Source organism: Elephas maximus, chromosome 20 (assembly GCF_024166365.1).
Source record: "Elephas maximus indicus isolate mEleMax1 chromosome 20, mEleMax1 primary haplotype, whole genome shotgun sequence".
Classification (NCBI taxonomy): Eukaryota; Metazoa; Chordata; class Mammalia; order Proboscidea; family Elephantidae; genus Elephas; species Elephas maximus.
The window spans coordinates 67172921-67188969 of NC_064838.1; the positions used below are offsets into that span (position 1 = coordinate 67172921).

Sequence of the window (16049 nt, forward strand, 5' to 3'; positions counted from 1 at the left end):
TGGGTCCTCATGATAAACCGGGAGGTCTGGCAGCGGTGTTCTCATGTCACCTGCAGCATGGTGGGCCGGGTGGAGCTCGCCACGCCCTGCCGGTTCTGAGGGGCACCTGCCCTCCACTTTGCCTGTCTCAGCCGCCCCGCTGGCCCCTGCCTGGCTCTGCAGGCAGGTAAGTTTGCAGTGGTGAGAAAGGTGTGCTCTGAGGGGATACCCACAGCTGCATGGGTGGGGCAGGAAGGAGAGGTGACCAGGGAAGGAGGAGTGGCTTTAGAGTTGTGATTTTCCCTGAACAAGGAAAGGAGCTGGACAGCACGAGACTGGAGGCACCCTATCAGTGTTGCCAGAGGAGAAAAGCCAGTTACCATCAGGTCGATTCTGATTTGCGGCGACCCCGTGTGTTTCAGAGTAGAACTACATTCCACAGGGAAAACCCCATCAAGGTGCTCTTCTTCTGTGCCAAAAAAAAAAAAAAAATTACATGTTATGGAACAGTGGTAGGATCAGGTTCTTTTCCAGGGGATTCTACGCGTGCAAAGGTGTGGGTCAGATCAAGGTGCTAAGTGTCCTCTTGTGTTGAGGGGCAGTGTAGGGCAGGTTTATGTAAAACTTTTCTCAAGTCTAGAAAAACCTGAGCTGCTACGTTTCTGGTGGCTTGGTGCGACCTCCTTTATCTTTTCAGTCAACAAACCATTCACAGGACCGCGGGTGTCCAGGGCATCATTTTTTCGTTTAAAACTGGTGACTTCCTGTGCCACTCATCCCTTTCTGGAACCTGTATCTGTGGCCATATTTCAAGAATTTTTTTTTTTTTAACCATTGGGAATCATTTTTACAGTTTGGCTCTTCAAAGCCTCACAACGTGTCCAGCTGGTGGAGAAATCTAGTGTATCCCCTGATGCCAAAACAAGGCTTGCCTCCGAGGGTTTGAATTTATGATGACACTCTGGGTTGACTGGTCTTGTTCTGAGATGCTGAAAGGGGGGTTGGAGAGCCTTGTGAGGTCCCCAGCTATTCCTGGAGGTGGGCACCTTTTTTTTTTTTCTTTCTCGGTGCAGCTGTGTAGGGGCAGATTGGGGTCACGTGCCTCTAATGCGGCTGATCCTGGGCAACTTTCTGCTCAATAGCTGTTTCCTAAACGGGAAACTTGGGGGCCTTTCAGAATTCAGGAGAGCCATCAGTTGTTATGGTAACCGACCCCCTGCTGAGGAGTTGGCCTCTTGGAACAGGCTAAGGCAGCGTCATCAGACAAAAGCGAGGAGCCACTCAGTGCTAGAGGTTGCCATCTGAACACGCTGGGCAATGCTTAAAAGGCTGGACCAGTTCTGCTGGGGAAGCAGTGGGTGGGCACGCGTTTATCCACAGGCTTGCTCTTGAGAGAAGGGAAACCCCTTACACGGTCAGCGCCGTCCACCTGAAGACCACCTTTCGGTGGCTGTGTCTTCTCTGACAGGGTGGGGGTGCTTGCCCCCTCCTCTGCTCAGATAGTCCCCTCGACTGCTCAGGTTATTAGTTATTGATTTTATGACATTTGCTTCTCAGCAAAGTGTTGTCAGTTTACGGGCGGAAGTTTTAGGCGCCTGTGATTGTGTGTGAGGAAAAACTGCAGCGATAGCCGGCTCCGCTCCAAAATCCCCCAAAGAGTGAATCTGGCAGAATTCAGAGTAGGGCTAAGGGTTGAGAAGAAGTCTAAATATTTTAGGAAGCTGCAAATTTCAAGTTTTTCTGAAAATTTGTAACAACACTCCAACACGCTCAGGGTTTCCTCAGATTAATGTTTGCAGCCGCAGCGAGCTTGTGTGTGATGTTCAAAGGACAGCTGTTGTAATTCCAGAATGTTCTCGATAGAGGGAGACAGGAAATTCTGAATTACAGCCCTCCCTCCCTCCTTTTAAATTGTATTCCCAAGCTTTGGCATCCCCAAATTTTGGATCCTGTGCCAAGCACTTTTACCCAAAATGGAATCTAATAATAATCAAAATAAATGAAAGAATGTCTTGGGGGGAAAAGAAAAACGGAAGAGGTGGACCTCACATTCAAAACAGAGGATGTTGGTTCCTAGAAGTGGAAAGCCACTCAGTGAGTCAGAGGTTAACGAACATTCTTTGGCCTCGTGTGCCAAAACCCAGAGTTCTGGGTGGGATTCAGCAGAGCTTCCAGAAAGAAAGAGCGCCTCAGTATATCTGACTTTGCCTTGCTGTTCTACGAGCAGGCTTTGGAGGAAATAGGAAGCATTTCAGTGTGAAAAACTACAGCCTGGGTAGTTTCAGAATTCGATATAATTAATTAAATAATTAAACACCTCCAAGTGTCCTTGTGTAACAAAACCACATATTTTAAATGCAACGGTCACGTCTGCGATGCAGTGGTTCTATTTACTTTTGAAGAGGTACTAGCTATAGGATTTCACATGTAGTAATTTCTTTCTTGCTGCCGTTCCCCCTTCTCTAGGCACCTCTCCTGCATGTTCCATAGCCTCTGTTGTGAATCAGGAAATTGTCCAGAGATGCAAGGAACATATGGGGAGAACACAGAACCTCGGTTTCGTGTAACAGCACCAAATTCAGAGGAAAAGGAAAAAAAAAAAAAAAAAACCCATTGCTGTCTAGTCGATTCCGACTCCTGGCCACCCTGTAGGACAGAGTAGAACTGCCCCCATAGGGTTTCCAAGAAGCACCTGATGGATTCAAACTGTCGGCCTTTAACAGCTGCAGCACTTAACCACTGCACCACCAGGGTTTCCCAGTTCAGAGAAAAGCACGCACAAAGGAGATCCAGATGGTATCCAGGAGATTCCTGTCAAGTTCTTTTTATGCCAGTGGTGTTTTAAGGCAAACTCTTTGTCACGGAGAGAGGCATGGCAAAGGGGAAGAGGAGGTGTGTGAGAGGGAAGGTATTCCTGATAACCTTACATTCTACCAGGGCTAAGGCATGCGTCTAATGCCTACAGACGGCTTTAAGAGCAGAGTTCCTATTTCTTATTCCATCACTCCACATAAAAAAGCTTCATGAAACCAGCCACGTTTGCACATAAGCTTCCTCTTTTTAAAATGTCCCAAATAAGGCCCGGTTTTGGGGTGTGTCTGGTTCAAGGCGGGTGGGTATTGGTGGCCAGTTGAAAATACTGTCTCCTATACCTGTTCTTTTTTGTTTCTTGTCCATTTAGAAGGTGTAACAAAATAAAGTCCAAGGGCTTTCCCAGACGTTTCCGTGAAGTGCCTTCTTCTGGGGAGAGAGGAGAGAAGGGGAGCAGGTGAGGGGCAGTCAAGCTTCAGGGGGGTATCTTGAGGGCTGGGACTGGCTTGCCGACTTTTTGTTTTGTTGCCATGGGGATTGAAGTCTTCCAGACAGCACGATGCCGAAACTCACCTGTTCTACCCCAACTGCCAAAAAGAAGACTTTGCAAAAAGACCAGCGCAGCTTAGGGTTAGCTGATCCCAATTACAGTTAGTCCTCTTTGTGCTTGCATTGCTTTGTTTTGGGGCTTGGGGGGTTATGCTTCAGGGGATTTTTTGTTTGTTTGTTTAGAGGGTGGCTCGGCTGGGGGTGCTATATGTTTGTGAATCTGTGTGTTGCATCCATTTTCTTTCCAAAGTTTCTGGTATTTGCATGTTTTAGACCTTTTTTTTTAAAGCCCAATTAATGTATGCATTTAGCCTTACGAGTAAAAATCTCTTTTAAGATCTTAAACTCACAGACAAGTTACAGGTGAAGAGTAGGAAGGGAGGACAGAAGTGAGCAATCATCACATGTTTTTTCACAAAAAGGATGAAATTTAAAAAATAAAAGCACATGAATTCCAGGTGCCTGGATACTTAGACAGCTTATTGTCCTGGAAAGATTTGTAACCTTTAGAAATCACGATTGTGCGATCTTCATCACCACACACGAGCCTCCTGATAATACATCTGTACGGATTATCTTAGGCAAATTCCATTTAATGCAATATAACCAATCTTTTAATATTAAATTGCTAATTAGGCTGATTTCACTGATCAATACTATGTCATGACTGGTTGCTTTTTCCTTTCAGTGAACCAATTTACAGAGTTTACGTTAGGATTTTTACATGGTTTGTCGTCAGTGGTTGTGGGTGAATCAGATTACTCAGATGAGATGTTAGGTATTGCATCTTCCACAATCAGGTACATCTGAGACCTGAGAAGGGCCGGAGCTGTGACAGGTCAATGAGAAAGTCCAGGGTCTGTCTTCTTTGAAGGTGTACAGAGCAATGTTGACTTTCTAGGGAGAGGCAATAACTGCTGACATAGTTAATGGAATTATTGTATAATCTCTCTTTACTTTTTGAAGTCTTCAATTTCTAATGCATTTTTAACACTCCAAGGGTAGAAACTGGAATAGCAACCTCTCTGTATAACTTTACATTCAAACCTTTAGAGCGGGAAATCTTGGACATCACTTAAATGCCTAATTTTTGTACCAGGTACATTATGAATAGAGTGTGGTTTTGATTGTAGTGCCTCACAGAGCCCGCATTTCACGGATGGTGCAAAGATCGGTGCTCATCCAATTTCTAAGTCCTCCCCAGAAATGATGGCGCAGCCTCACACGTGACACGGGGCACCATTATTAACTAATTCATGTCAAAACCTGTTACTGTCGAGTTGATTCCAACTCATAGCAACCCTATAGGACAGAGTAGAGCTGCCCCATAGAGTTTCCAAGGCTGTAAATCTTCACGGAAGCAGACTACCACATCTTTCTCCCACAGAGCGACTGGTGGGTTCGAACTGCCAACCATTCAGTTAGCAGCCGAGCGCATAACCACTGTGCTACCAGGGCAGCCCCTTTCTGTAATTCCTGTACTCGGCCCCAGATGTGGAGTGGGTTGGTTGCAGATGTATTTCAGATCATCACAGACAGTCTTAGAGACTGTCTTTTGTTACAAGGCACCCGATCACCTCTGGTGTCTTCTCTACGGAAAGTCACAAGTTCAGGGGAAGCACAGTCCATTTCATCCAGGCCCAGGGGTTGGGAACTATCTGGGGAAACTGCAAGGATTCACAGAATCCACCTGACTGTGAATCAGATAATTTAATTTTTTATAGTGTAGTAGCTGCAAAGACTTTGACTCAGAGACATGGGCTCACTGCAGCTCCACCACTTCCTGGCTCTGTGACCTTGAGTGAGTTACTGAAGCCCCTGTGCCTCAGTTGCCTCATCTAAAAAATGGGTCTAATGATAGTCCCTTTTCATGGGGTTATCATGAAGAGTAAATGAGATACTATATGTAAAATGTGTAGTGAATGGAATTTATTACTCCATCAAGAAGAAGAGGAAACAGAAGCTCTGAGAAGTTAGGTTACCTGATTGGACCATTCTGCTTGCTGGGCCAAGTTGGGTCTGCCAGTGCAGTGGTCTGAGTCCTGAGCAATGCCCCTCTCCACTGCTCTACGTGGTGTGCTGACTACTCCGTGATGAAGAGATGGGTCAGATACAGAGCCTGTTCTCAAGGGGCTCTGCTCTTCCTCATGCTGGCTACCCCTTGTCATGCTCTGTTCCCCACTGAGCCTAGAATCCCTCATCCCTCCTAAGGGTACTGTGTGCCTAAGGCCACCAGCCCCCTCTGCCTCTGCGACCGCTCCATCCCAGAAGTTTTTACTTCTGTCTCCTGATCAGTTCCAACCTTCCACTGCTGTATAAAAGGCCTTCTGCCCCACACCCCTGACAAGCCGTGACAGAGGCAGGAGTGCGTGGAGGTATACATCAGCCTGTTGTCTCCCACCTGTGCCTACTCTCGCTTCCTCTCTGACCTGCATCTCCATCTAGAACATGGCCAGGAATGGGGAGGAAAGCCTCAGCAGTTTCCTAAATAGCAACCCTTTAGCCAGGAAGCCCTGGTGGCGTAGTGGTTAAGTAGCTACGGCTGCTAACCAAAGGGTCGGCAGTTCGAATCCACCAGGCGCTCCTTGGAAACTCTACAGGGCAGTTCTACTCTGTCCTATAGGGTCGCTATGGGTCGGAATCGACTTTTGGTAAGTAGTAGCCAGTTGCTATCGAGTCGATTCTGCCTCATGGCAACTCCACGTGTGTCAGAGTAGGACTGTGCTCCATAGGGTTTTCGATGGCTGGTTTTTCGGAAATAGATCACCAGGCCTTTCTTCCAAGGCATCTCTGGATGGACTCCCCTCCAACCTTTCAGTTAGTGGCCAAGAGCATTCACCATTTGCAGCACCCAGGGACTCCAGCACCCCCCAGGCTGTGAAGACAGCCATTACAGAGTTCACACACGCATGCAGAAGGCAGTATCCTTTTGTTCTTCCCAGGATTCCAGGTGTTCACCTTAGACAGTCTCCCCATGGCAGAAAGCGGGGGACTGCACTCTGAGCAGCAAGGGGTCAGAGCTGCTGAAAGCAGGAAAACAGCTGTGAGAACTGATAGCTGATGACCCCTCAGAAAGGAGAAGGAAAACAATAAAAATAAGACCCAAGAATTTACTTCTTTTAAAAGTTTATTTAAATTTTGAATAGGTAATACTTTACATAGTTAAAAATCCAAAAGTTTAAAACCATAAAAACCCCAAATCTCTATCCCGTCTCCCACTGGCAAGTAGGTAACTGTATTACTGGCTTGCGGTCTGTTCTCCCACGGGTGGTTATGTGTGTATATAAACAAATCAGATGACATGCCCTTTGTTCCCGTTTGCGCAGTATTATACTGGATTACATATCCTTTGTTCCTGTTTGCGCAGTGTTATACTGGATTACATACCCTTTGTCCCCGTTTGCGCAGTATTATACTGTATTACATACCCTTTGTCCCCGTTTGCGCAGTATTATACTGTATTACATACCCTTTGTCCCCGTTTGCGCAGTATTATACTGTATTACATACCCTTTGTCCCCGTTTGCGCAGTATTATACTGGATTACATACCCTTTGTCCCCGTTTGCGCAGTATTATACTGGATTACATACCCTTTTTTCCCGTTTGCGCAGTATTATACTGTATTACATACCCTTGTTCCCGTTTGCGCAGTATTATACTGTATTACATACCCTTTGTTCCCGTTTGCGCAGTATTATACTGGATTACATACCCTTTGTTCCCGTTTGCGCAGTATTATACTGTATTACATACCCTTGTTCCCGTTTGCGCAGTATTATACTGTATTACATACCCTTGTTCCCGTTTGCGCAGTATTATACTGTATTACATACCCTTTGTTCCCGTAGTATTATACTGTATTACATACCTTTGTTCCCGTTTGCGCAGTATTATACTGTATTACATACCCTTGTTCCCGTTTGCGCAGTATTATACTGTATTACATACCCTTTGTCCCCGTTTGCGCAGTATTATACTGTATTACATACCCTTTGTCCCCGTTTGCGCAGTATTATACTGGATTACATACCCTTGTCCCCGTTTGCACAGTATTATACTGGATTACATACCCTTGTCCCCGTTTGCGCAGTATACTACTGTATTACATGCCCTTTGTCCCCGTTTACGCAGTATTATACTGGATTACATGCCCTTTGTCCCCATTTGCGCAGTATTATACTGGATTACATGCCCTTTGTCCCCGTTTGCGCAGTATTATACTGGATTACATGCCCTTTGTCCCCGTTTGCGCAGTATTATACTGTATGACATGCCCTTTGTCCCCGTTTGCGCAGTATTATACTGTATTACATGCCCTTTGTCCCCGTTTGCGCAGTATTATACTGTATTACATACCCTTTGTCCCCGTTTGCGCAGTATTATACTGGATTACATGCCCTTTGTCCCCGTTTGCGCAGTATAATACTGTATTACATGCCCTTTGTCCCCGTTTGCGCAGTATTATACTGGATTACATGCCCTTTGTCCCCGTTTGCGCAGTATAATACTGTATTACATGCCCTTTGTCCCCGTTTGCACAGTATTATACTGTATTACATGCCCTTTGTCCCCGTTTGCGCAGTATTATACTGTATTACATACCCTTGTCCCCGTTTGCGCAGTATTATACTGGATTACATACCCTTTGTCCCCGTTTGCGCAGTATTATACTGTATTACATACCCTTTGTTCCCGTTTGCGCAGTATTATACTGTATTACATGCCCTTTGTCCCCGTTTGCGCAGTATTATACTGGATTACATGCCCTTTGTCCCCGTTTGCGCAGTATTATACTGTATTACATACCCTTGTCCCCGTTTGCGCAGTATTATACTGTATTACATGCCCTTTGTCCCCGTTTGCGCAGTATTATACTGTATTACATACCCTTTGTCCCCGTTTGCGCAGTATTATACTGTATTACATACCCTTTGTCCCCGTTTGCGCAGTATTATACTGTATTACATGCCCTTTGTCCCCGTTTGCGCAGTATTATACTGTATTACATACCCTTGTCCCCGTTTGCGCAGTATTATACTGTATTACATACCCTTGTCCCCGTTTGCGCAGTATTATACTGGATTACATACCCTTTGTCCCCGTTTGCGCAGTATTATACTGGATTCGCTATCGAGGACCTTAATTTTTTTTCACTTACCAGGTTTTTCTCCATGCACACGTAGTTTCACCATCTTTATTTCTTTTTTTATTGTGATAAAATATATATAACAAGGAGCCCTGGTGGTGCAGTGTTTAAGCATTCAGCTGCTAACCAAAAGGTTGGCAGTTCGAATCCACCAGCCACTCCTTGGAGACGTTATATGCCCGTTCTACAAAGCATTTGCTGTTCCAGCCACTTTTTCATGTCCAATTCAGTGACATTAATTATGTTCAGCTGTGTAACTATCCATTCCCAGGTGTTTTCATCACCCAGCACAGAAACTCAGTGCCCCTTTAAGCACTAGCTCTGCCCCCCGCCCCTGGTAACCACCCATAAACTCCTGTCTCTCTGCGTCTGCCTTTTCTAGACATTGTATGTAAGCAGGATCATATAACATTTGTCCTTTTGAGTCTGACTTACTTCACTCAACATAAGGTTTTCAAGGTCCAGCCATGTCATAGCACGTATCAGGACTTCATTTCTCTTACGGCTGAGCAATATTGTCCTCCGCCTTTTATTTTGAAGAAGCATAGTATCCATTGTGTGGATGTATCATAATTTATTTAAGCCATCCCCTGTGGCTGTCATTTTCATGTTGTTCCCAGTCTTTTGTTGTTACAAGCAGTGCTGCAATGAGTAACTTTGTTCATGTGTCATCTTACAAGCATGTAAGTATATCTGTAGGATATAGTCAAGGGACGAGCTGCATCCAAGCGGACATGCACTTGTAATTTTGATGGATGGTGCCAAATTGGGATGCCAAGGCATGTTCCTCTCAGCAAAGTGTGAGGGTGCCTAGCCCCAAGCCTGCCTAGCTTGGTGTGTAGTCCGAGTTGGGGATGTTTGCTTACCTGATAGGTGAAAACATGCTACCTCAGTGTAGTTTGAGTGTATTTTTCTCTTCTTGCGGGTGAGGCTGGGCATCTTCCATCTGTTTAGCCACTGCAGTTCCTTTCCTGTGAACCGTTTATATCTTCTGCCCATTTTTTCCTTTGGGTTCTTGGTCTTTTTCCAATCAACATGCAGAGGAGGGATATCTATCCCTTGTCAGCAGTACAGTTTGCAAATACGTCTTCCTAATTTGTAATTTGCCTTTCAACTATGTGTATGATGCTTCTTTGACTTTTTTTTTTAATTGTGGTAAAATATACTCACCAAAACATTTGCCAGTACAACAACTTGCACATTATTCTTGGACTTTTAGACAAATTTATCCATATTTTCTTCTGTGGTTTCTGGATTTTAAGTCATAGTTAGAAAATCCTTCTCCACTCTGAGGTCACACTGTTTTTCTTTTTCTTCAGTACTTTTATGGTTTCAGATTTTAAGATTTAAATTCTTAAACCATTTGGAATTTAACCATTTTAACAGTGTGATGTCTGAATCAGTCCCTCCTGCCCCCGCCCCCCGAAGATCCCATGTATTTAAAAAGTACTAAAGTCTGGAGCTTTTTAGTGAAGAGACATGTCACACCTCACTACCAGCTGCCATCGAGTCAGCTCTACCTCCTGGCGACCCCGTGTGTGTCAGAGCAGAGCTGTGCTCCGTAGGGTTTTCAGTGACTGATGCTTCAGAAGGAGATCGCCAGGCCTTTCTTCCGAGGTGCCTCTGGGTGGGTTTGAACTGCCAGCCTTTCAGTTAGTAGTCAAGTGCTTAACCACTTGCACCGCCCGGGGACTCCCGTCCTCGCTGGGCCTTTAGAATGCCTGTCTTCTAGCAAGTACATTTGGTCAGCGTGTTAGTGAAGTGATTGCCACAGGCTTCTACTGGACCATTTTAGAGCACAGATACTAAATAATATGTGCAGTAAATAAAACGTGCATTTTTTATTTCCTACCTCTTCCCCAAAACGAATTGGACTATCATGTCACCGTTAGTCTTCCCAAGTCTATGGGGGACCATGTCAGTGCCTGAAACCAGTGGTAAAGTGTGGTGAGGGGCTCCCTCAGACCTCAGCCCGGATGCTCAGAACATTCCAGGCCAGAATACGCAGGGTGGGACAGCTACCTGAAAGCCCCCGACTTCGCACCTTTTCTGGGTAACAGCTGAGAGGACTGAGAAGTACTGTCCAGGGCTCTGGAAGCCAGCTGTAACATAAACCTCCGCCACACTGAGATTCTTGGTCTTGTCAGGAGGGTGGCTTATGAAGTGACCATTGCTCTGTTTTCTCCTAGAAAGCATCACCAGTATTGCAGTCATTCCTGGGTGTGTGCAGGGACTTCCTGGCACACCTCATGATCAGCAAAAGAGTTCCTTGTCTTTAGACCACTTTTATGTATATAATTGAATTCTTTTCCCACCTTCCAAAAGACGTTAAGTGCAGCCGATTTGTTTTCATCTGATAAAACCCCCACTGGGAGAGTCAGATTCTTCTCACTTCTAGCTGTAACAAGAGTGGAATGGGTTCTCTCCTACCCATGTGAAAGCCAAAATATTTGGAAACATTTTCTCCTCGTTTAAGTTTAATATCTACATCCTCTTTCTCACCCCATCCATCTTCAGCGTGATTTTGTTCTTTTTTCTCCTCCCTTTCTCTCCTTTTCACATCTGACAAGCCCAGCTTATCCAAGGGATGGCAGCCATATGTCCCCGGGTTTCCAGGGCAGCCCTGATGTAAAATATGCCATTTGATTATCCCCAAAAGCGCATTCATATTTGTCAGATCACGTGTCCCCTTGTGTGGTTTTGGGAAATCTGCCCACCAGAAGTGCATTTTTGAATTTTTCTTTCTAGAAGATGCCTTCCTGAGATGATCCTGCAAGTGTAAACTGGAGTTTTATAAGCTGAAACATTTAATTGCAGGAAAGGCAACTTACCAACCAGTAAGCAGTTGCAGATGAGAAATCTCAACTTAGAACTGAAATTGGGCTCTTTTTCAAACAAGCCCTCTGTTATCTCAAACAAAGAAACTTCTCATTGAGGAAAATGTCCAGCAACGCCCAAGGCCTTTCCCTTCCGTCGTATTTGTCATTTGAGTTTCTGGAAACACATTTCCCTGATAAGTCAATGCGTGTCTTTTTAACATGGTGCTCAGCCTTCCTCAGAGACACGCGGACCTTTCCAGCTTCCTATTTATAAGTGGCCTGTACTGATACAGGGCTTACCACAACAGATACATTTACAAAAGTAAATATTAATGTGATTTCTGTGCTCGACAGCATGAAAAGAAATGGGCTTATTAGTGGGTGTGCCACTGTAAATTTAAATGAGAGCAAGTATATAAATCAGTGAAGATTGGTTAATTAATATTCAGCAGCAGCTCAGCCAACTGCCCATTCTCGTCTGCAATTAGAATTTTGCGTTGCACGCTGCCAACAAACTCCTTGTCACCCTGATGTGATTATAAAGCCATTGAGCTTAATTTCCAGACAGTGACTTGGTTTCTAATCCCAATATATCAACATTTGATTATTTTGTAATTTTCGGGTTTTCATAGGAGTTTGGAAACCTTGCCACGATTTTCCGCCCGGTCCTTGCCCCGGCAGCTTTATTGTCGTTGAGGCCAGCGTTATAGCAAGTCAGCCAAGGACCCTGGATACCAGCAGTGTGACATCTCCGGCTTGTCAAAACGGGCATGTTTTTGACTCAGATGTCTACAGACCTCTGAAAGCCTCTCTCCTGAAGGCAGGCTGTGGAGACCTACCTTTCAAGAAGCCCGTTTGACATATAGCAGAGTGGAATTCCAGGCATCTCCAGTGTTCCGTCTTTTTGGACTCAGGAGCAGCATTTTGCTTTTGAAAATCATTGTTCGCTTAATTTATTCCTGTCAGAAGGTCCAGGTTTTTGTCAGAGGGGCAGAAAGAGATACAGGCAAGAAGATTGTTAGGATCTGTGAGAGGTTATCAAAGCAGGAGCCTGGAAGAACAGGAGCAGCAGAAAGAAAGGCTTTAAGTGTGGTCATTCTAGCTGTTCTGCTTTCAGAGTATGTCAGATTCCCGGACGGAAATGGCGGGGGCTTAGGGTAGGGCCTAGAGGTTCTTGCTTGTCTTGGTGGTTTGGGTAGTAAGCCTCTGTTATAAAGCACTGTGAGAGCAGCTGAAGTGTGTGTGTTTTATTAGTCAAGAGGGCCAATTAAGCTCCCGTGTCTGTCACGGGCTGACAGGGTGCGTGTGTCAGTGGGAGTTCAGGGAATTAAACTGATAGCTTATTGATACTTTTCAGTGTTTACTGCATCCTGACTAGATGTACTCTGCTTTCTCAAGAGTACCGTTTTTGATTTTTGAAAAATCTCTATTCTTGAAAGATCTCCCTTATTTGAATGAATGAGCAGTTGTTTTTTAGAGATTTCAGCCCAGGATCAGATGTGCACGTTCGTAAGCCTCCTGTGTCCACGGCGCACCCATGCACATTCCTATGCAAGGGCCCTGACGCCCTGTGTATCGGGACCACTGCTCGTGGGCTGCAGACCAGGGGAGCTGCTAATAAGCATCTGCATAGACTTGATCGGTTACCAGAAAGGACACCACACATCACCCTCTTGAATTCCACGGAAGCCTGTCTTAGACATCTTTTTAAAATACATCTGCCCACGTTGATGTTACTAAGAAAGGATGAATGAGTGGAGGATACTATAGAAAGTTTGATACCATTTTGCTACTGAGAACTTTGTGTGAGAGGCTCATAGATCCCATTTGTTGGCCATCCTCAGTTGAACACCAGAAGCATTTGGCCTGCACTAAGGGGCTATGTTGTATGAAAAATGCCTGCCTTTACTGTGAGCGGATCCTTTACACTATGAGAGGCATGCAAGGAACACCACCAAGTCAGGGACTAGTAGGTTCACATCCTCCAGCTCGCATTTGCTCTGAGTGTTTTTCAGAATGCACAGGGCCCCACCCTCTTTCTGCTCAGCTGGAGTTGCCCGGAGTGGGCCTCACCCAGCAGAGTATTTTTCAGAGCTCCCAGCCACCCCTATAAACACCGCTGCTTAATAACCACCCCTCCACTGAAACTTTCCTGATGGGACGGGCTCCTCAGGACCCTCCAGAACAACATGGTGTACCTAACTTTGGAACCTTAGCAATGTCAGGAAAATATATACCACAAATGGAGAGTAGGAAAGTGGAAGACAGCCAGTTTGGGTACTTCTGAGGCCAGTCAGGGTCACTGAAAAACAATCATTATCTGGCCATCTCAGTTCCTACAGGGGACATATAGATGGTGGGGAGAGGGGTAAAAAGGGGGAAGGAAGGAAGAAATACAAAAAGTATGCAGGGATCCTTCCAATTATAATTCATGGTTAGAAAATGTAAATGTATTTTTTATTCCAAGCATGGCCTACTTCATTGTTTTCCTTTTGTAAGGTACTTGCATAAACAAGTGTTCCTCATGAAGAAAATACAGTTTTGGAAAATGGCTCTTTCTGATCCTAGAGCCTGCATCATTCGGGGAGGGACTTTTAAAGGCAAAGTTAGTTGAGAGAGAGTTGTTCCCAGATAGAAAGCTGAAGTTGCATGCTCAGTGACACACCTCAGCAGTTTCAGAAATTCCCTCTGTCTCCATTCCCCTGGGCTCAAAATTAGACACAGCGGTGCCTCCTTGAACGTATCACAGTTGAGAAGTTTAGAGGCATTGAAACTTGTGTGTGGTTTTTTTTTTTCCTTCTTCAAAATCCCTGCCTTATATATCTCCAGCACCGCTGAGGTCAAGAAACAAGATCTATCACGAGACGTCTCTGAAACGAGCAAGTTAAAATATAACGTCATGTAATATCTACTCTGAGCCAGCTGCATAAGTATTAAGGCCACAGTGTGGAATTTGTACCTGCAGTGGGGTCATCTCAGCACTGTTAAAAAGAAAAAAAAAACACGCCTATTGCTGTTGGGTCGATTCTGACTCATAGCGACCCTATAGGACAGAGTAGAACTGACCCATAGGGCTCCTAAGGAGTACCTGGTGGATTCAAACTGCCAACCTTTTGGTTTGCAGCCGAGTGCTTAACCACTGTGCCACCAGGGTTTCCTCAGGGCTGTTAGTGGTAGCGAAAAGTTGACAACAACCTTGGTAAGTGACTGGCCCTTGGTTCATCTTTCCAGTTGCCATTGAGTCGATTCTGACTCATGGTGACCCCACGTGTGTCAGAGTGGAACTGTGCTCCATCAGGTTTTCAATGGCTGTAGTTTTAGAAGTAGATTCCCAGGCCTTTCCTCTGAGGTGCCTCTGCGTAGACTTGAACCTCCAACCTTGCATTTAGCAGACAAGCACATTAATTGTTTGCACTATCCAAGGACTCCTGGCCCTCAGTAGACCCCCAATAGGTACTGAAGGAATAAAGTAAATTGAATATCCACCAGTACAGTGTATCCATGTAATGGAGAATTAAGCAAATATTAATAATAAGGGTATGAGCCCGTATTTGCACTATGTATAGTATGACCTCATCTATTTAAAAAAAAATACTTGCCTGACTATTTGGGTAAGATTACAAAAGCCACTCATCTCCTTGTGGCCATTCTTGCTGCTCTGTGGTCTCCACCACACAGCGTCCAAAGTGAGCTTTTTCACAAACATAGATCAGACCATGCCGCTCCCCAGCTTGAAGTCTCCCATTGCCCTTTGACGCAAATGGAGCTTCCCTGTGGCCTGCAGACCAGGAGTCATCTCCCCCTGCTCCTGGCTCTGGCCTGCTTTCAGTTCCTATACCAAGCCAAGCTCACTGTGCTTGAAGGCCCTGTAACTAGGTGTCTGATCTGCCCAGAATGGCCTTTCCCTAGAACTTCACGTGGCTAGTCTGCTTTGATCAGACCTCAGCTCAGCTCAGATACCATTCACTCAGTGAAGTCCCCTCTTCACCGCCTCCCCCCCCCCCCCAGGTATCATCACATCCTGCTGTTTTATTTTCTTCATAGCTCTTGACTGCTTGAAACTATTTACTTGTGTGTTAATTTTCCACACGAGAATATAAGCACCATGAGGACAGTGGCCTTCTAAGTCTTGTTTATCATTCTGCAGATGATCAAAGAAGAGTCAATAAATAAATGAGAGAAAGTGTAGAAAGATAGAAAGATACACCCCAAAATGTCAATGGTGACTGTCACTAGGAGGACAATTTCAATTTTTTTCTTTTTCATTTTGCTCGTTTGCTAAATTTTCTGCAGAGATCATGCATTACTTCATAAAACAACAACAAAAACTGGTTGCTGTTGAGTCAGCTCCGACTCGTGGTGACCCCATGTGCATCAGGGTAGAATGTAGTCCATGGGTTTTCAGTGGCTAATTTTTTGGAAGTAGCTCACCAGGCTTTTCTTCCAAGGAGTGTCTGGGTGGATTCGAACCTCCAACTTTTGGGTTAGCAGCTGAGCACTAACCACCCGGGGACCCATTACTTGTGCAGTTCTTTATAAACTACCCAAATGCTTAGCTGGGTTCAAAGAAGTGGTTTTGAGAATTGTAGATAATTGCGGAGAATGGGTCATCTGCATGCTCAGTGCACTGAGCACAGCGCCTGCTGTGCAGCGGGAGCTGAATAAATGTCTGCTGAGCCCTTTATGCTAAGGGAGACATCCACCCAAAGCTCTGTGGTTAGTTGCCCACCAGGTCTTTGGGGA

The 16049-nt window shown here is 45.2% G+C and overlaps 1 protein-coding gene across 4 annotated transcripts in view; it reads left to right on the forward strand.

The window, feature by feature from the left end:
- Positions 1-16049, forward strand: part of PTPRG (protein tyrosine phosphatase receptor type G) — an 823034-nt gene that overhangs the window by 748757 nt on the left and 58228 nt on the right. For 3 of the 4 annotated variants that reach the window (XM_049861696.1, XM_049861693.1, XM_049861695.1), the window contains one exon: positions 3161-3247. The exons of the other annotated variant lie outside the window; for it this stretch is intronic. In XM_049861696.1, coding sequence (XP_049717653.1) covers positions 3161-3247 — 87 coding nt within the window. The remainder of the gene's footprint in view (positions 1-3160; positions 3248-16049) is intronic. 4 annotated transcript variants of the gene reach the window in all.